Below are 20,788 nucleotides of genomic sequence, written 5' to 3'. Positions count from 1 at the left end.
TGTTAATAAGATAATGTGAATGTGAAATCTTTTTGTTAGAAATTTACAGCATGACTTTAAAAATTGAGTATATTTACTTAGATTATGATTTCTGTCTCTTATTAGGTAGCTCAGAAGTTAGTTCAAAGAGGAAAAAAAATGAAACAGCCAAAAAGAGATGCTAAAGAGAACACCGAAGAAGCATCTCATAAATGTGGGGAATGTGGAATGGTTTTTCAGAGACGATATGCCCTTATAATGCACAAACTGAAACATGAAAGAGCTAGAGATTATAAATGTCCAGTAAGTATTTAGAAGGCTAATTGAAGATAACTCTACTCTTATATAGAATCCAACTTACTGCTGGCTTGTCTTTTCACTTGTATTTCACTTGTCTTATATGGCCGTAAGAGTCATCTTCTGATTTAAATGTGCATGCCATTAATTGCCTCCCCAAAATATGTGGTGACTTATCTCTGCCTCCTCCTGATACCCTAGTAAAACAACAGTAAAAAGATCATCTTAAAAATGTAACTCATAAAAAGGCAGAGAGAACAGGAGATCTTAACAACGAAATTCTAGATATGAATAAATAGATGGAGTACCTGATTGAGCAGATTTGAAAGGATTCACTTCCAGGTTTTCCGTGGGGAAAGTTAAGAATCAACACAGATTGTATTGTAGAACCACCAGAATGTCTCAGGAATTAGTAGTGCTATTCTGCCTTGAAAGTAGAGGCAATTAAATCACCACCACTGCCCCCTTAGCCAAAAAACCATCTTCTACTCCTTGGAAAAGATAAGCCGGGAATGGTGGCTCATACCTGTAATCCCAGCACTCTGGGAGGCCAAGGCAGGTGGATCACCTGAGGTCGGGAGTTCAAGACCAGCCTGACCAACATGGAGAAACCATGTCTCTACTAAAAAATTCAAAATTAGCCAGGCATGGTGGCACATGCCTGTAACCCTAGCTACTCAGGAGGCTGAAGTAGGAGAATCGCTTGAACCCAGGAGGCTGAGGTTGCGGTGAGCCGAGATTGCACCATTGCACTCCAGCCTGGGCAACAAGAGCTAAACTCCGTCTCAAGATAAAAAAAAAGGAAACGATAAAACCATAACTCCACTGGGGAGTGCTATGTACAGTGAAGCCAAATGTACAATACCTAAAAGGGGGAAGGGGAAAAGCATAAAAGCATACTGAATATTGTCTTTTTGGTTTCTTTGTTTTTTGGAGATGGAGTCTTGTTCTGTCACCCAGGCTAGAGTGCAATGGCATGATCTTGGCTCACTGCAACCCCCACCTCCCAGGTTCAGATGACTCTTCTGCCTCAGCCAGCTGAGTATCTGGGACTACAGGCATGAGCCACCATGCTTGGCTGATTATTTTGTATTTTTAGTAAAGACAGGGTTTCACTGTATTGACCAGGCTGGTGTCAAACTCTTGAACTCAAATGAGCCATCTGCCTTGGCCTCCCCGAGGTAGGGGATACCACGCGTGAGCCACCGCACCCAGCCGAAGTTCGTTCTTTACTCAAGTCGTGGGAGATAGGCATCCAGACATTAACTGTAAAGCAGCAGGATTTCTCAGAGATGAAAAATCTGAAGCCCAATAACAAAAGACCTAAAGATACTACTGACTAAAGCTCATGGTTAAAAACAATCCCCTCCTCACTCAGGTGGAAATTCCAGTGAATTTTTTTTTTTTTTTTTTTTTTTTTTAAGAGATGGGGTTTCACTGTGTTAACCAGGCTGGTCTCAGACAAACTCCTGACCTCCCAATCCACCCGCCTCAGCCTCCCAAAGTGCTGGGATTTACTGGCATGAGCCACCACGCCTGGCCCCAATGAATTTTTTAATGTTTTATTCTAAAATATGAACAGATATTAGGGACTATTAGACTCATGACAAAAGATTTCAAGAAAACAACTTTGGCTGGGCACAGTGGCTCATACCTATAATCCGAATATTTTGGGAGGCCGAGGCAGGTGGATTGCTTGAGCTCAAGAGTTCAGGACCAGCCTGGGCAACATGGTATAACCCTGTCTCTAAAAAAATACAAAAATGGACATGATGGCACACACCTGTAGTCCCAGCAACTTGTGGGGGGCTGAGGCGGGAGGATGGCTTGAATCCAGGAGGTCAAGATTAAAGGGAGCCAAGATTGCCCCAGTACACTCTAGCCTGGGTGACAGAGTGAGACCCTGTCTCTTAAAAATTTAAAAAAAAAAAAGGCCGGGCACAGTGGCTCAAGCCTGTAATCCCAGCACTTTGGGAGGCTGAGGCGGGTGGATCACGAGGTCAAGAGATCAAGACCATCCTGGTCAACATGGTGAAACCCCGTCTCTACTAAAAATACAAAAAATTAGCTGGGCATAGTGGCGCATGCCTGTAATCCCAGCTACTCAGGAGGCTGAGGCAGGAGAATTGCCTGAACCCAGGAGGTGGAGGTTGCGGTGAGCCGAGATCGTGCCATTGCACTCCAGCCTGGGTAACAAGAGCGAAACTCTGTCTCAAAAAAAAAATAAATAAATAATAAAAAAGACAACTTTGAGGAACCCAAGACTAGCAAGAAAAATGAAAAAACCTCAAAGTATTTTATGTAAGAGATTTTATGAAAGAGATAAATGAACAAATTATGTTTATAGAACAACCAGGTACTATGTTTTTGTTTTTTGTTTTCTTTGAAACAGAGTTTCATTCTTGTTGCCCAGGCTGGAGTGCAATGGTGTTATCTCAGCTCACCGCAGTCTCCGCCTCCCAGGCCCAAGCAATTCTCCTGCCTCAGCCTCTTGAGTAGCTGAGGTTATAGGCATGTGCCACCATGCCTGGCTAATTTTGTATTTTTAGTAGAGACAGGGTTTCTTCATGTTGGTCAGGCTGGTCTTGAACTACCGACCTCAAGTGATCCACCCACCTCGGCTTCCAGAAGTGCTGGGATTACAGACATGAACCACCACACCAGGCAGTACTATGTTTTTAAAAGGGCACATTGAGGCTGAGCATGGTGGCCTATCCCTGTAATCCCAACCCTTTGGAGGCAGAGGTGGATCACTTAAGCCCAGGAGTTCAAGACCAGGCAATATAGCGAGACTCCATCTCTACCAAAAAAAAAAATGTTTTTAATAAAAGATCACATTGACTGGTCCGAAGTTAGTGAGTTATCTCCATTGATTGTTCACAGTTACAGATCGAACTCGTTTAACTCTTTACCCCCTTCTCACTACTGCACTTGACTAGTGTTAAAAAAAAAAAAGTCTAAAAAAAAGTTTTATTAGTCAGGCACAGTGGCCCACACCTGTAGTCCCAGCACTTTGGGAGGTCAAGGCGGGCAGATCACAAGGTCAAGAGATCAAGACCATTCTGGCCAACATGGTGAAACCCCATCTCTTCGAAAAATACAAAAATTAGCTGGGCATGGTGGACACACCTGTAGTCCCAGCTACTCGGGAGGCTGAGGTAGGAGAATTGCTTGAACCTGGGAGGCAGAGGTTGCAGTGAGCCAAGGTCACACCACTGCACTACAGCCTGGCGACAGAGGGAGATTCCATCTCAAAAGAAAAAAAAAATTTATTAATATAAAGGACACATTAAAATAACTAGAGTTTTTTAGGAATAAAACATACAATACCATCTAAAAATCTCAGAAAAGTTGGGAAATAAAACTAATGAAATCTCTCAGAAAATAGCGCAAAAAGACAAGTTAGAAATGGCAGTGAAAGAAAATCATAGGATTTGTCTAAGATATTCAGTATACAATTATTATTTTCAAACAACATGGAAAACATTAATAAAGAAAAATTTCAGAACTTAAGGCTAGAAGTTTCTGTTAAAGGAGTACACTGAATACACAGAACAGTGGATGAAAATAAAACTCTATTAAAAGTGCATTATAAAATTTCAGAATGAAGGGACAAAAGTAAAATAAATTGCCAGAGGAAAGACGAAAACATTGTTAGTTTCAAAAAGAATGAGAATCAGAATGACTGTAGGCTTTTCAACAACAGCAACAGAAACTAGAAGACAAAGCTACAATGTGTTTAAAATCTAAAGAGAAATGATTTCTAACTTGAAATCTTACAGCCAATCAGTCAAACTTTTAATTACTTACGTTGGTAGAATAAGAATATTTCAGACATGCCAGGTCTCTAAAGTATTACCACCCAAATTTTCTCAAGAAGCTATTGATATATGTTTCGCTAAAATGAGCAAGACATGGTAAATGGAAAACTTGGTGTTCAATTCAACAGAATCCTAGGGGATTCATCAGGAAAATAGTGAAGGGAGATCCCAGGATGAAGCTATGTACCAGGCACTGGGAACAATTAGCCCCAGGACATAATGTTTTGTTTTGTTTTTTTAGACAGGGTCTTGCTTTGTTACCCAGGCTAGAGTGCAATGGCGCTATCAGTGCTCACTGCAGCCTCCACATCCCAGGCTCAAATGATCCTCCTGTCTTAGCCTCCCAAATAGCTGGGACCACAGGCATGCACCACCATGGTCAGCTAATTTTTGTATTTTTTTGTAGAGACGGTTTTACCATGTTGCCCAGGCTGGTCTCAAACTCCTGGACTCAAGCGATCCGCCCTCTTCAGCCTCCCAAAATGCTGGGGTTACAGACATAAGCCACCATGCCCAGCCCAGGACATAATGGTTTGAAGAGATTTCCAAAAAGGTGATGGGTTTTAAATCTCCTCCCAGTACAGTTGGGGGCAGGGTTTGGCAAACTAGTAAGTGCACAGAGAAATAGGTAAAACAAAAAGCAAGAAAGGAAAAAGAATTATAGTGTACTATATGTGGCCCAGTGGTAATAATATTTACATCCTAAAAATGCAAGCCTTGAAATTGGTCTACTCAAGAATATGATCTAACAGTATTGATAAAGAGGGTAATGGAGATGGTTTACGTGTCTAAGTAGGGAGTAGAGGAGTGAAAATGCGAATCAACTTCCATTATGTATGTTACATAGAGTTACAAAGAGAAGCATTGAGGGCTTCATCCAAGCACAGCTGCACTTAAAAACAAAGTCAAAGATAACTCTAGAAGCAAAATATAGTGGAGATGATTGGCCAGGAGACCAGTTTTACTTGTTTTAAAAAATAGGTTTTGAAGAGGGTAAGCGTATATAACTTTCATTTTAAAAAGAACAAAATTTTGTGAATTTTCAACTATGAGATAAAATCTAAGGACCATTAATCATGGCCTTACATTTCTATTTCCAGCCCCTACTTCTATTCCACATGACAACTATTAGTACGCATACTAATGATAGTATTCTTTTTTTTTAACCATTCCTGTAAGAACTATTTGAAGCCCAACCTTGTTGATACTTCACTTTTTTAACGTACAAGTCTTGTGCTGTCGAGGTTAGGTGATCGAGACCATCCTGGCCAACATGGTGAAACCCAACCTCTACTAACAATACAAAAATTAGCTGGGCGTGGTGGCACACGCCTGTAGTCCCAGCTACTCTGGAGACTGAGGCAGGAGAATCGCTTGAATCTGGGAGGCAGAGATTGCAGTGAGCTAATATCGCGCCACTGCACTCCATCCAGCCTGGGACAGAGTGAGACTGCGTCTCAAAAAAATAAAAAATGTCTTCCAATTATTTCAGGTTTAAAAAAAAAGAAGAAAGAAAAGAAAAATAAAAAATGACCAGGCGAGGTGTCTCATGCCTATAATCCCAGCACTTTGGGAGGCCAAGGTGGCTGGATCATGACGTCAGGAGTTTGAGACCAGCCTGGCCAACAGTGTGAAACCCCGTCTCTACTAATAATACAAAAAATTAGCCAGACGTGGTCTCAGGCACCTGTAATCCCAGCTACTCAGGAGGCTGAAGCAGGAGAATTGCTTGAACCAGGAGGCAGAAGTTGCAGTGAGCCCAGACTGCGCCACAGCACTCCAGCCTGGGCAACAGAGTGAGACTCCGTCTCAAAATAATAATAATAAAATAAAATTTAAGAAAACAAAAATCTTGTGCTGTCATCAGACTTCAGCCTCTCCAGAATAGGGCTTGAGTCTTATCCCTTTTATCTTTATAATCTAGTACCTATTGTTTTTCACATAGTATATGTGTTTATTGATTATATAATTGTAACAGAAACAAATGAGTTGAGTTTCATTTAACATTTTGTAATGGTAATACATTTAATGAGAATTTTGTTTACTTTTCTTTTAGTTGTGTAAAAAACAGTTTCAGTACAGTGCCTCCTTGCGAGCACACCTTATTCGTCATACCAGAAAAGATGCACCCTCTTCATCTTCATCCAATTCCACATCTAATGAAGCATCAGGAACATCATCTGAGAAGGGCAGAACCAAACGGGAATTTATATGTTCCATATGTGGAAGAACATTACCTAAATTATACTCTCTTCGGATACATATGTTAAAGCACACAGGTGTAAAGCCACATGCATGCCAGGTAAAGCTATAACATTTATTTTGCTATTTAAAGAACATTAGAACTTAACTATGGGCGCCAAAGAGACTGGTGAGATAAGTGTTCTCAAGTCACTCATATTTGTAAAATGTCAGGGAAATGTGTGACTTCTTTATTGCCTAGATCAAAGGTGATTCCCTATCTTCATACATTTTTAATTTGCTCTCTGAAGTTGTAATTTAAATCTATTTATGATGTTTGTGAAAACCTCCTAGGGTCCAGAGAATGTATAGGGTAAAAAATAACCAATTTATCCTTCCAGTCATTCCTTAATCTTCAACAGGACCAACCTGGACTGGAAAGGAACCCATGGCTTTAACAAATCTCTATGGTCCGTAAAAGTCCCGCCTAAGCTGTGTTCTTCTCTAGAGCTAAGGATTGAAAGTACCTAAATGCCAGGCCAGGAGCAGTGACTCACGCCTGTAATCCCAGCACTTTGGGAGGCCAAGGCAGGTGGATCACAAGGTCAGGAGTTTTGAGACCAGCCTGGCCAACATGGTGAAACGCCATCTCTGCTAAAAATCAAAAAACAAAATACTAACTGGGCATGGTGGCAGATGCCTATAATCCCCAGCTACTTGGGAGGCTGAGGCAGGAGAATCACTTGAACCTGGAAGGCAGAGGTTGTAGTGAGCTCAGATTGCACCACTGCACTCCAGCCTGTGCAATAGAGCAAGAATCTGTCTCAAAAAAAAAAAAGGTACCTAAATGCCAAATCATGAATCCTGTAATTAGCCGCTTCGGGCTATTTGGAACAGTGAAAAATTTCTAGTAGCACTTGTAACCTTATATATGAGTATGACTCAGTTTGGGTTTTTTCTGTCTATTTTGAGACAAGGTATTGCTCTATCACCCAGGCTGGATTGTAATGGCATGATCACAGCTTACTGCAGCCTCCACCTCCCAGAGGCTTAAACCATCCTTCCACCTCAGCCTCCCAAGTAGATGGGATTACAGGTGTGCACCACCACACCTGGCTAATTTTTTTTTTATATTTTGTGGAGATGGGATCTCACCATCTTGCCCAGGCTGGCCTCAAACTCCTGGGCTCAACTAGTGTTCCTGCCTCAGGCTCCCAAAGTACTGGAATTATAGGTGTGAGCCACTATGCCAGGCCTAACTCAGTTTTTTTTAATTAAAAAACAGTTTGGAGGCCAGGTGTGCTGGCTCACGCCTGTAATCCCAGCACTTTGGGAGACTGAGGTAGGCAGATCACCTGAGGTTGAGAGTTTGAGACAAGCCTGACCAATGTGGAGAAACCCCATTTCTACTAAAAATACAAAATTAACCAGGTGTGGTGTCCTGTGTGAAATCCCAGCTACTTGGGAGGCTGAGGCAGGAGAGTCACTGGAACCTGCAAGGCCAAAGTTGCAGTGAGCCAAGATTGCACCATTCCACTCCAGCCTGGGTAATAAGAGCAAAACTCTGACTTAAAAAAAAAAAAGTTTTGGAACCAATGAGATTTTTTTTCTTTTTTTATTTTATTAATTTTCGAGGAACAGGTGGTGTGTGGTTACATGCATAAGTTTTTTAGTGATGAGATTTCTGAAATTTTGGTGTGCCCATCACCTGAGCAGTATACACTGTACCTGGTGATGTAGTCTTGTATGCCTCACCCCCAACTCACCCTTTCCCCTTATTCATAGCTTAGCTCTCACTTATAAGTGAGAACATACGATGTTTGGTTTTCCATTCCTGAGTTGTTATTTCACTTAGAGTAATGATCTCCAAACGCTATAACCTGGGAGGCGGAGGTTGCAGTGAGCCGAGATTGCGCCACTGCACTCGTGTGTGTGTGTGTGTGTGTGTGTATGTGTATGTGTGTGTGTATGTATACACACACACGCACCCATATATACCACATTTTCTTTATCTGCTTGTTGAATTATGGACATTTGGGCTGGTTTCATATTTTTTGCAACTGTGAATTGTGCTGCTGTAAATATGCATGTGCAAGTACCTTTTTCATATATCAATGAGATTTTTTAAAGACAAGGTCTTTCCTGTTTTGTTACCCAGGTCAGAGTACAGTGGCATTGTCTTAACTCACAGTAAACTCATACCCCTGATTTCAAGCAATCCTCCTGTATCAGTCACCTGAGTTGCTAGGACTTCAAGTGCATGCCACCACACCCGCCTAATTTTTTTCTTTCTTTTTAGTTTTTGTAGGATCTTGCTATAATACTGCCCAGGCTGGTCTTGAACTTCTGGTCTCAAGCTATTCTTCTACCTTGGCCTACCAAAGTGCTGGGATTATAGGCAAAAGCCACTACACCTAGCCTTCAATAAGATGTTTTATATTTCTTTTTTGTACCCTTTTATTATATTAGAAGAGAATGAGGTGGACCCTCATGTACCCTTCGCCTAGCTTCAGTAGTTACCAGCTCGTGGTCACATGTGTTTTATGTATACTCCTTTTTTTTTGGACACAGTGTTTCACTCTCGTTACCCAGACTGGAGTCCAATGGCATGATCTCGGCTTGCCGCAACCTCTGCCTCATGGGTTCAAGCAATTCTCCTGCCTCACCCTTTCGAGTAGTTGGGATTACATGCATGTGCCACCATGCCCAGCTAATTTTGTGTTTTTAGTAGAGACTGGGTTTCTCCATGTTGTTTAGGCTGGTCTTGAACCTCCGACCTCAGGTGATCCACCTGCTTCAGCCTCCCAAAGTGCTGGAGTTACAGGCATGAGCCACCACCCCCAACCTTATGTATACTCTTATTCATTACCCTACTCCCACCACCCCCCTGCCCCGCCAGTTATTTTGAAGCCAAGTCCTTAGGATCACTTTATTCATAAATGTATGTATTTTTATTTTTTTGAGACATATTCTTGCTCTGTCACCCAGGTTGGAGTGTGGCAGCGTGATCTTGGCTCACCGCAACCTCGACCTCCTGGGTTCAAGCAATTCTCCTGCCTGAGACTCCCGAGTAGCTGGGATTACAGGCACCTGCCACCATACTTGGCTAATTTTTTTTTTTTTTTTTTTTTTTTAGTAGAGATGGGGTTTCACCATGTTGACCAGACTGGTCTCGAACTCATGACCACAAATGATCTGCCTGACTCGGCCTCCCAAAGTGCTGGGATTATAGGTGTGAACCACCGTGCCCAACCATAAATTTAAATACCAAGTATTAGTTGGGCCTTTCGTCTTCCCATGTGGCACTACTCAGAATATGTGGCCTGTAGAAGATAAGTACAGAAATAGAGTAAACATGTGCAAACTGTCATAGCAATTTGACCATTGTCACATCTTTTTTTTTTTTTTGAGATGGAGTTTCGCTCTTGTTGCCCAGGCTGGAGTGCAATGGCTCGATCTCGGCTCACTGCAACCTCCACCTCCCCGGTTCAAGCTATTTTCCTCCCTCACCCTCCCAAGTAGTTGGGATTACAGGCATACGCCACTACGTCTGGCTAATTTTGTATTTTTTAGTAGAGACAGGATTGCTCCATGTTGGTCAGGCTGGTCTTGAACTCCTGACCTCAGGTGATCTGCCTGCCTCAGCCTCCCAAAGTGCTGGGGTTACAGACATGAACCATCATTTTTATTGTGTTTAACAGAAATTTCTCTCACTGGATTGTGGAAAGGAAAAAAGTAATTAGTTCTTCATCACAGTTTGAAAAGTACTGTTCTAGTTAGTGTAGCAGGAAATGGTATATTGTTCTTGATTAAGCTCCCATGTCTCTTAATATAAGGTATACTATTTACCAGTCTCAAGGATAGCATGAGGTTTGTCTGATTTTTACTATTTTGAGAGTCTCTGGTGATCACATGGATTTAAGAAAGATAACAATATCTATTGAATACTGAATCAGAAGAGGGGTCAACTTTCAAGTTGGTTTCAACTTTCACTTTGTCACTATGTTTATTATAAGTTAAATAACTTAAATATTTATTTAAAATAACATTCATTTTCTCTGTCCTCATTGTTAGAAAGTCTCCCTTTTTGTTTTATTGACTTAATCACCCCCGTTCTATCTTAGGTCTGTGGAAAGACTTTTATCTATAAGCATGGTCTAAAATTACACCAGAGTCTTCATCAGTCACAAAAGCAGTTCCAATGTGAGCTGTGTGTTAAGTCATTTGTTACAAAACGGAGTCTTCAAGAACATATGAGTATTCACACAGGTAATGAGAAATTTATATTGACATAGTTACATTTCATAAACTATTAATTTATAATGATTATGCTTTAATTATACCAGAAATTATGTTGATAAACTGATAGTTGTGTGTGCTCAATTTTGTATTGAGACAGTATTTAAAATTAAAAGCATTTTTTTTAACTGCTGCATTTTCTTAAATCTGGTTTTACAGCTGTGTTTGTGTACAGAATATTCATTGTTTGCTTCAATGTAGAAAAGTGTGTACTAAGTGTTAAAATCGGCATAATTTAAATCTAGGCATAAAGAAATCATGCTTTTAAAAAATTAAACGGTAGGTAGACATAATTGTCACCGTAGGAGTTGGTTTATATTTTTTGTCCATATTTACTTATTTTTAGATGTTTTAAATAGAAATGTAGGAATAGCCAATGAAGGGTAGATACCTGCTGCAACCTGTATTCAACTCTATTACTATTACAATCCACAGGTCATACAACTGTTCACATTTCTTGGATCGTAGCCTCTGATAGTACTATAGTTGTTGAGAGGAAAGGGGGATTTTGACGTGGTTTATTGTTATTCTTAGATGTCTGCCAAATGTTATAGCTTCCATGTCCCTTTGGTAAAATAACTTCTGAAATACGACATAAAGAATTCTGTTAAAAGAGGACTGATTGCTGGATATGTGACGGGTTTTAATTTTTTTTAATAGGAGAGTCCAAGTACCTTTGCTCAGTTTGTGGAAAGTCTTTTCATAGGGGTTCTGGACTCAGCAAGCACTTCAAGAAACACCAACCAAAGCCTGAGGTTCGAGGCTATCATTGTACTCAGTAAGTATTCAATATGTGAGGCATTCAATTAATTTAATTATGTTTTTACTCAGGTTTCAAAAAAATTTTGAAGATGATATTAAACTGTAACTTCAGTTTCCTCTTGATTTTAAAGTCCTTTTTTTCCTCGCCTAAGTGTTACTATTTTTAAACATCTTTGTGATGTAAATTATAAGCCATACAAATCACTCATTTAAAGTGATTTAAGGAGATTTTCAAATGTACTACCTGGAGGTGGGGACTGTGGAAAGAAGGGTCTCACTAGCAGCCAGTTTCTTTCCCCTACTTGTCTACATTTCCAGAGCCTCCTAAAATCTCTGTTATAATCAAGGTAAAATTCATATAGCATAGAATTAATAGAGCCAAGCAACAACAGCTCAAGCCTGTAATCCCAGCACTTTGGGAGGCCAGGGCGGGAGGATCATCTGAAGTCAGAAATTCGAGACCAGCCTGGCCAACATGGTGAAACCCTGTCTCTACTAAAAATACAAAAATCAGCCAGTCGTGGTGGCGCATGCCTGTAGTCCCAGCTTCTTGGGAGGCTGAGGTAGGAGAATCACAAACCCGAGAGATGGAGGTTGCAGTGAGCCAAGATTGAACCACTGCACTCCATCCTGGGTGACAGAGTGAGACTCACCTAAAAAGCAAAAATCATTTTAGAGTGGGTACAGTGGCTCATGCCTGTAATCCCAGCACTTCAGGAGACAGAGATGGGAGGATTGCTTAAGGCCAGAAATTCAAAACTAGTCTGGGGAGGCAACATAGCAAGACCCTGTCTCTTGGGGAAAAAAAAAGCTAGGAAGCTCTCTCTCTCTTTTTTTTTAACTTTTATTTTAGGTTCAGGGGTATATCAGAAAGCTCTCTTACAGGGATTCAGTAATTTTTTCTTTATTAAACATTTGCCTGGTCAGTATAAGCTTTTAATTAGTGTCTAGAGTTCCTGGTGAAGTTGATTCTGACAGTTTGCTAGTTTATCCTCTGCTTTTATGGAGAGATGGGCTTTTGGAGTTTCCTACTTGCCATATTTGTTGATGTTATTCTAATTAGTCTTATTTTGAAACAAAGATAGTTTGTCATCAGTACATTTTCAGTTGTAAGTGAAAGTACACCCAACCAAAACAGGCTTGAATTAAGTGTAAAGTCTAGGAGTCTGAGTGGTTTAATGTAAACTGTATTCAAATTCATTAGCGCTTGTTTTCTCAGAGGCACCATATGGATGATGGCAGTGGTTTCAGTCTCACATCCTCAAAGGACAGTGGCAGTGGCAGTGGTTTCAGTTTCACATCCTCTCAAATCCCAAATTGTCAAACTTTGTCTCTGGTAGTTCCATCAGCCCTGAGGGTTACTCCAGTTACATCAAGTTAAGTCCGTCAACCCTGAGTCAATCACTGTAAGGGAATGCTCTGCTGTGGCTGACTTAGGCCCAAGTCGTTGCTCTCTCCCTAGGGTCAAAGGTAAAGCCTACCCTCAACACATGGACTGAGAATTAGAGGGTTGAATAGGGATCTCAAAGTGGGGTCAGTTAGGGGAGAAAGAGAATAATAAATTTCCTCTGTAATAACTTGAGAACATGCACGATTCTTGCTAAAACATTTCTAGTGGTCTTAGGATAAAAAGAACCTGAAACCCTGTAGCCTTTATGCAAGATTGGAAAATTAGGGAATTCTTTTAGGCTGAGATCATCTTTTGAAGTTCTAAAAAACTAAAAATAGTTACTGAGTTCTTAGAAACTTGTTTTAAAGGAATAAGATTATACATTTGGGTAACTGAACTTTATTGCAGATGTGAAAAAAGTTTCTTTGAAGCTAGAGATCTTCGCCAGCACATGAACAAACATCTTGGTGTGAAGCCATTCCAGTGCCAATTTTGTGATAAGTGCTATAGTTGGAAGAAAGATTGGTATTCTCATGTGAAGTCTCATTCTGTCACTGAGCCTTATAGGTGGGTAAATTCGAGAAGGAGCTGAACTTGATACATGTATGTTCTCGGATTGTTATGGCTGTTGCTGCTTTGGACAAAATAATTCGGTCTTTTCCCCTATTTTAGGTGTAATATATGTGGCAAAGAATTTTATGAAAAAGCTTTGTTCAGAAGGCATGTAAAGAAAGCTACCCATGGGAAAAAAGGAAGAGCAAAGCAAAACCTGGAACGGGTGTGTGAGAAATGTGGAAGAAAATTCACTCAGCTAAGAGAGTATAGGAGACACATGAACAACCATGAAGGTATCTATGCTTTGTATTATATGTATCTAAATAGAATAAAAGCCAATCCAGTAGTGATTCTCCTTTTGCCGGCTGTTTCACCTTCCTTGGTAAGAGATTAATTTTATATCTTTATTCAAATGACAGAGTGATCCTCAACCTGAGTACCTATTATTGTGTATACAAACAGATTCCTATTTTAGTGAACTGAATTCCATATCAACATTGTTATGCTGAACTAAACTATTTGAAGCCTCTTTTTTATTATCCTAGGGTTATAGGATTGCTGTGTAGGAATGAAGGAATAAATGAGATCATGCAAAGAAACTAAAATTTGTCTCTCAATCACATCTGTCCATAGAAAGATCTTTAGAGAGATTTATAGTTTAGAATCTTGTTTATTCTAAGGAAAACCATTAGGGCCTAAATAAAACATTGCCATAGTCAAGACAGAAAGGCTTATCTACTGTACTTTTTAATAAAAGGAAATTTGGCAGGCAGTTTAAATGTATTTCGGTACTTGCACCTCACTACACATGCTTTTTTTATTTTTTATTTTTTTAGGAGTTAAGCCATTTGAGTGCTTAACATGTGGAGTCGCTTGGGCTGATGCCCGATCTCTAAAACGCCACGTCAGAACACATACAGGTGAACGGCCCTACGTCTGTCCCGTATGTAGTGAAGCCTACATAGATGCTCGAACACTCCGTAAACATATGACTAAATTCCACAGAGACTATGTGCCTTGCAAAATTATGCTGGAAAAAGACACCCTTCAGTTTCATAACCAAGGAACTCAGGTGGCACATGCTGTTAGCATCTTAACAGCAGACATGCAGGAACAAGAAAGCAGTGGCCCTCAAGAACTTGAGACTGTAGTAGTGACAGGAGAAACTATGGAAGCTCTGGAAGCTGTTGCAGCTACCGAAGAGTATCCATCGGTGTCTACACTTTCTGACCAAAGTATAATGCAAGTGGTTAATTATGTATTGGCACAACAGCAAGGACAGAAGCTATCTGAAGTTGCAGAAGCTATTCAAACTGTTAAAGTAGAGGTAGCACATATTTCAGAAGGAGAATGAATATGTTATGAAGATAAAAAGTAACATCTCTTGTACACTGAACTCACAGAACATTTGTTTACAGTTCTTTGTGACTATGTGCCTGGAGTTTACATATCAAAGCTCTGGGCTGTTTGGTAACATAACATTTCCAAATATTCTGTCCGGCCGATGGGTTCTATAGAAAAGTCCATTTAGTGTAAAGGAATTGAAAACAAATCTATTAGGTTGGTGTAATTACTTTTCTAATTGACTGATTAATGACTTTTGCACTAACCTAATATTTGATGGCAATGGTTTATCACGGTACACCTTTTATGAATTAATGTTTATAAATGACTGTACTGAATTTAAAACTGTACAGTTTCATTTGCATTTGACATTGTTACACATTTTGCATTTAAAAGGCTGCACCAGTTGGCTTTTCTTCTGTTTTATTCTCAAAATATAGAATTCTGTGATTTATTTGCCCTGTTTATGGATTAAAAAGAAAATTCTAATATAAAGCATTTCAATAGGATGCATAGGTATATTACTTTTAAATGCTTTAGATCTGTGATTCTTGACTATTTATTTTATCCCCTTTTAAGTCAGGGATTCTTTATTCTGTTTTAAAGCACTTAATGAGTTACATGTTGTAATCAAGTTTGCACAATATATTTATCTATATGGGGAACCCATAAATGAATAGCTAATTTTTCAAATGCCATTAAAATGCATGAAATGCTTATTATACTGTCTCTTCAAGGCAAGTAAATTGACCATGAGAAAAGAAAACTGTTATTAAACACTGTTGATGGAAAAATTCTCCTTGTTAACATAGGACAATTAATGGGGGAAAAAAAATCTCATTCTTTGCAAAGAACGAACAAGTTGATGAGCTAGGTTTGGTATGTTTTCAGCTTTTGTATCATGTTTGTTTAATTTGGTTGAAAAACTGCAGTTGAGAAATCGGATAGCAATATAGAAATTCACAGCAGCTCTGTGGATACCATGTAACTGTCAGATAATTTCAGAATATTGAACATTATTCAGTGCAGCCCTCATAGTATAATACTTGAAGAAATTAATTGATTACAATTTCACTAAATTGTTAAAGGTAAATTTTTTTCTGATGAGATGAAGTTTTGCTCTTGTTGCCCAGGCTGGAGTACAGTAGCACAATCTCAGCTCACCATAACCTCTGCCTCCTGGGTTCAAGCGATTCTCCTGCCTCAGCCTCCCGAATAGCTGGGATTACAGCATGTGCCACCATGCCCAACTAATTTTGTATTTCTGGTAGAGATGGGGTTTCTCCATGTTGGTCAGGCTGGTCTCAAACTCCTGACCTCAGGTGATCTGCCCGTCTCAGCCTCCCAAAGTGCTGGGATTACAGGTGTAAGCCACCATGCCCAGACTGAAGATAAATTATTTTTAAAGGTTACCTGAAAACTAAATTATATTAATTCATATATTTGATTTTTAAATCCCACCTCCGCTATCCAATTTTCTGACTTTGAAAATAACCATGGGGATGCCACATTTCTCTCTGGGGAACTACCACTCAAAGTATAATTGTTAAAAATTAAGCCTTTAAGTATTAGAAGCTGTTATAAAGTAAAATTAAGATATAAGCAGATCACATGTAAATCATTCCTAAAGCACAAGAAAAGAATGTGCCTTGATGTACATATATTATTATGATGCCTCTCCCAGTTTACTTTAAAAATGGCTTTAAGAATAAAGAATAAATGTGATAGCTGTGCATGCATTATATATTTGCATTTGCAAATTTTTCATTGTTTTAACAGCTGTGTGGCTGACTTTCAATTTCAAGAAGTGAATTGACATATAGCCCATAACTTTATAATGGCTGCTCATTTATCTTTCAGTTGGTGAAAAGGCATTTCAACCTGTCGAAAATTTGGAATTGTGGCTTTTATGTTCCATCCTCACTGTTGTTATTAAATTTAGTTTAAAAATTGTATATGACCATTAATGTATGTCATAAATATGTAAATAAAAGATGTTGAATCTTGTTTAAAAGCATGAGCTTTGGAGTTGGGCTTGTCACTATTTTCAATTCATAAGTCAGTTGTTACCTGATGTTATTAAGTTAATTTATTTTAAAATGGAAAGGAAATCAAACATGAAAAAATAACAATCGGAGGAACACTTAATATTAAAACTTCTTACTCTTAAATATAATTGATATGGACAGGAGGCAAGGACATAATGGGTAGAAGGGGGCAGTTCCCCAGCAAAGGCCTGGAAAACCCACAGCCCTAAATGGGAACAAGCATTCCTGTTTTCACGCCCAAATGCTGCTTTGTGGTCCACCACAGCCCCCGATCCTGTACCCATATAAACCCTAAACCCCAGGCTCCATGAGCAGAAGAGCAACGCAGCAGAGAAGGAGAGAAGAGAAGGAGCATCTAAACGTTGAAAGGAGTTCAGCTGGGGATGGTGGGAGAGATCAGCCATGGGGTGGCTGAACTCCAGGGGACGATGATCTTCCCACTCCATCCCCTTTCCAGCTCTCCATCCACCCCGCTGAGAGCCACCATTATCCGGCAATAAAATCCCCTGCATTTACCATCCTTCAATTTGTCCATGTGACCTGATTCTTCCTGGATGCCAGACAAGAACCCAGATACCAAGAGGGCACTGAGCTGGTTAACACTTAAGCCATCTGTGGACAGCAGTGCTAAAGGAGCACTGTAACATGCCCACTGGGGCTTCAGGAGTCGCAGGCACCCCCAACCAGACGCTACTATGGGGCCAGAGCTCAAAAGCGCTCAATCCAGCTCCTGCACTTGCCCAGTCTGTGTGCTCCCCCTTCTGTAAGAGGTTTGGCTGAATAGATGAGCCATACCGCCATGGCATGTCCTGTGAGGGTGTCAGGGAACTCTCCTGTTTTATAATCTTGCCATAAAATTAAATATTGTGCCATCAGCCATCAGCTTTGAATAATTTAAATGTGTGGAATTATATAAATCTCATGTAGAAACAAATGTTAAGGTTCCAAAAATTCAGCACAGTTTTTTTTTTTTTTTGAGACGGAGTTTCGCTCTTGTTACCCAGCCTGGAGTGCAATGGCGCGATCTCGGCTCACCGCAACCTCTGCCTCCTGGGTTCAGGCAATTCTCCTGCCTCAACCTCCTGAGTAGCTGGGATTACAGGCACGCGCCACCATGCCCAGCTAATTTTTTTTTTTTTTTTGTATTTTTAGTAAAGACGGGGTTTCACCATGTTGACCAGGATGGTCTCGATCTCTTGACCTCGTGATCCACCCGCCTCGGCCTCCCAAAGTGCTGGGATTACAGGCGTGAGCCACCGCGCCCGGCGTCGTGTTGTTTCTAAAAATATTTTTACCCTCTAGTTACTCTCTTCTTCCTTGGGGTGTCGTATTTTAGCAGTCTTCCTTCCCATTCATCATATTTTGGCAGTTTTATTTTCACCCTCAGCACCTTTGTATGTCATTCTCTCCATCTTCTTCTCCCTTCCTGATAACCTATGAGAGTCCCTTGACCTGATTTTTAATTGTTTTTATTCAATTAGCTATTGAATTCTTCATTTCAAAAATTATATAGTTTTTTTGTTGTTTTTGTTTTTTCAAACATTATATTTTTATGCTAGAATTTCCACTTGTTTCTTCATAGATGCTTATTTCTGCTTCCCATTTCCATTCAACTTACTTTGCTGATTTTATTCATATGTTCATTTAAAATTCTTATTGAGCCAGGTGCGGTGGCTCAGGCCTGTAATGTCAACACTTTGGGAGGCTGAGGTGAGTGCATCACTTGAGGTCAGAAGACCAGCCTGGCCAACATGGCGAAACCCCATCTCTACTAAAAATACAAAAAAATTAGCTGGGTATAGTGGCAGGTGCCTATAATCCCAACTACTAGGGAGGCTGAGGCAGGAACATCATTTGAACCTGGGAGGCAGAGGTTGCAATGAGCCAAGATCGTGCCACTGTACTCCAGCTTGAATGACAGAGTGAGACTCCCTCTGAAAAAAAAAAAAAAAAAATTGGCTGGGCCTGGTAGCACTCCTGTAATTCCAGCTACTCGGGAGCCTGAGGCAGGAGAATTGCTTGAACCCAGGAGGCAGAGGTTCCAGTGAGCTGAGTTCGCACCACTGCACTCCAGCCTGGGCAACAGAGGGAGACTCCATTTCAAAAAAAAAATTATGGGCCGGGTGCAGTGGCTCATGCCTGTAATCCCAGTACTTTGGGAGGCCAAGGCAGGCAGACCACTTGAAATCAGGAGTTCGAGACCAGCCCGACCAACATGGTGAAACCCCGTCTCTACTAAAAATACAAAAATTAGCTGGGCATGGTGATGTGTGCTTGTAGTCCCAGCTACTCGGGAGGCTGAGGCAGGAGAATCGTTTGAACCCAGGAGGTTGAGGTTGCAGTGAGTGGAGATCGTGCCACTGCACTCCAACCTGGGCGACAGAGCGAGACTCTGCCTCAGAAATAAACCTGAAACTGGCGTTCTGAGCTATCTTTTCAGGTTTTTGTGCATGTCTCATCCCAATGGCTTCATCTGGACCCAACAACCCTCCCGTGGCTCCAGCCACAAGTGACTCAGGGCAAAAGGACAACTTCACTCCCTGTGATTTCACCTCCAAACCATCGAATCAGCGCCCATAGCTTAGCAACCCCTACCCCTTTCCCCAAACTGCCTTTGAAAAATCTCTAACCTTGGCCAGCACTTTGGGAAGCCAAGGCAGGTGGATCACGATGTCAGGAATTCGAGACCAGCCTGGACAATATGGTGAAACCCTGTCTCTACTAAAAACACAAAAAAATTAGCTGGACATGGTGGCACACGCCTGTAGCCCCAGCTACTCAGGAGGCTGAGGCAGAAGAATCGCGTGAACCTGGGAGGCGGAGGTTGAAGTGAGCCAAGATCGCACCATTGCACTCCAGCTTAGTTGAAGAGCGAGACTCCATCTCAAAAAAAAACAAAAGAAAAAAATAGAAAAATCTCTAACTTATGAGCCTTCAAGGAGATTGAATGAAGTAGTAACTCTGTCTCCCAGGTGGTGGCATGGGTGGCCTTATATCAATTAAACTCTTTACTACAAGGAGATGAATTTATTTTGTTTTTGCAGTGCACAGAAAGAACCAGTCAGATGGTTACAAATGTTCAACTTTTATAATGTGTTCAGCTGGGCGCCGTGGCTCACACCTGTAATGTCAGCACTTTGGGAGGCCAAGGCAGTGGATCACCTGAGGTCAGGAGTTTGAGACTAGCCTGGCCAACATGGTGAAACCCTGTCTCTACTAAAAATACAGAAATTAGCCAGGTGTGGTGGCGCGTACCTGTAATCCCAGCTACTCGGGAGGTTGAGGCAGCAGAATTGCTTGAACCCGGGAGGGAGACGTTGCTGTGAGCTGAGATTGTGCCACTGCGCTCCAGCCTGGGCGACAGACCGAGACTCTGTCTCAAAAAAAAAAGAATTGCCGGGCGCGGTGGCTCACGCCTGTAATCCCAGCACTTTGGGAGGCTGAGGCGGGTGGATCACGAGGTCAAGAGATCGAGGCCATCCCGGTCAACATGGTGAAACCCCGTCTCTACTAAATAATACAAAAAATTAGCTGGGCACGGTGGCGTGTGCCTGTAATCCCAGCTACTCAGGAGGCTGAGGCAGGAGAATCGCCTGAACCCAGGGGGCGGAGGTTGCGGTGAGCCGAGATCGCGCCATCGCACTCCAGCTTGGGCAACAAGAGCGAAACTCCGTCTCAAAAAAAACAAAAACAAAAACAAACAAAAAAAAGAATAAAAAAGAAAAGGAAATACCTGAGATTAGGTAATTTATTATAAAAAGGTTTAATTGGCTCACAGTTCCAAAGACTGTGCAGAAAGCATGGCTGGGGAGACCTCAGGAAACTTGCAATCATGGCGGAAGTCAAAGGAGAAGCAGGCGTGTCTTACATGGCTGAAGCAGGAGGGAGAGAGGGTGGGGAGGTACCACACACTTTTAAACAACAGGATCTTGTGAGAACTCTATCAAGAGAATAGCACTAAAGGAGGAAATCCACCCCCATACTCCAATCACCTCCCACCACGCCCCACCTCCAACATTGAAGATTATAATTTGACATGAGATTTGGGTGGAGACACACTCAAATCGTATCGACCATTCAGATATCCTTTTTGTGAAGTAATTATTTCTTTT

General features: G+C 41.0%; 1 protein-coding gene across 1 annotated transcript in view; it reads left to right on the top strand.

The window, feature by feature from the left end:
• Positions 1–16,648, top strand: part of ZBTB11 (zinc finger and BTB domain containing 11) — a 31,759-nt gene extending 15,111 nt beyond the window's left edge. The window contains exons 5-11 of the mRNA XM_012476771.3: positions 106–282; positions 6,154–6,399; positions 10,403–10,547; positions 11,238–11,355; positions 13,138–13,296; positions 13,402–13,577; positions 14,121–16,648. Of these exons, the coding sequence (XP_012332194.2) occupies positions 106–282; positions 6,154–6,399; positions 10,403–10,547; positions 11,238–11,355; positions 13,138–13,296; positions 13,402–13,577; positions 14,121–14,638 (1,539 nt within the window). The 3' untranslated portion in view covers positions 14,639–16,648. The remainder of the gene's footprint in view (positions 1–105; positions 283–6,153; positions 6,400–10,402; positions 10,548–11,237; positions 11,356–13,137; positions 13,297–13,401; positions 13,578–14,120) is intronic.
• The last annotated feature ends 4,140 nt before the right edge of the window (positions 16,649–20,788 follow it).

Source organism: Aotus nancymaae, unplaced genomic scaffold (assembly GCF_030222135.1).
Source record: "Aotus nancymaae isolate 86718 unplaced genomic scaffold, 86718_ANA_hifiasm-v0.15.2.pri h1tg000011l, whole genome shotgun sequence".
Taxonomy (NCBI): domain Eukaryota; kingdom Metazoa; phylum Chordata; class Mammalia; order Primates; family Aotidae; genus Aotus; species Aotus nancymaae.
Note: the sequence above shows the minus strand (reverse complement) of the source record. Positions and strands in the feature narration are given on the sequence as shown.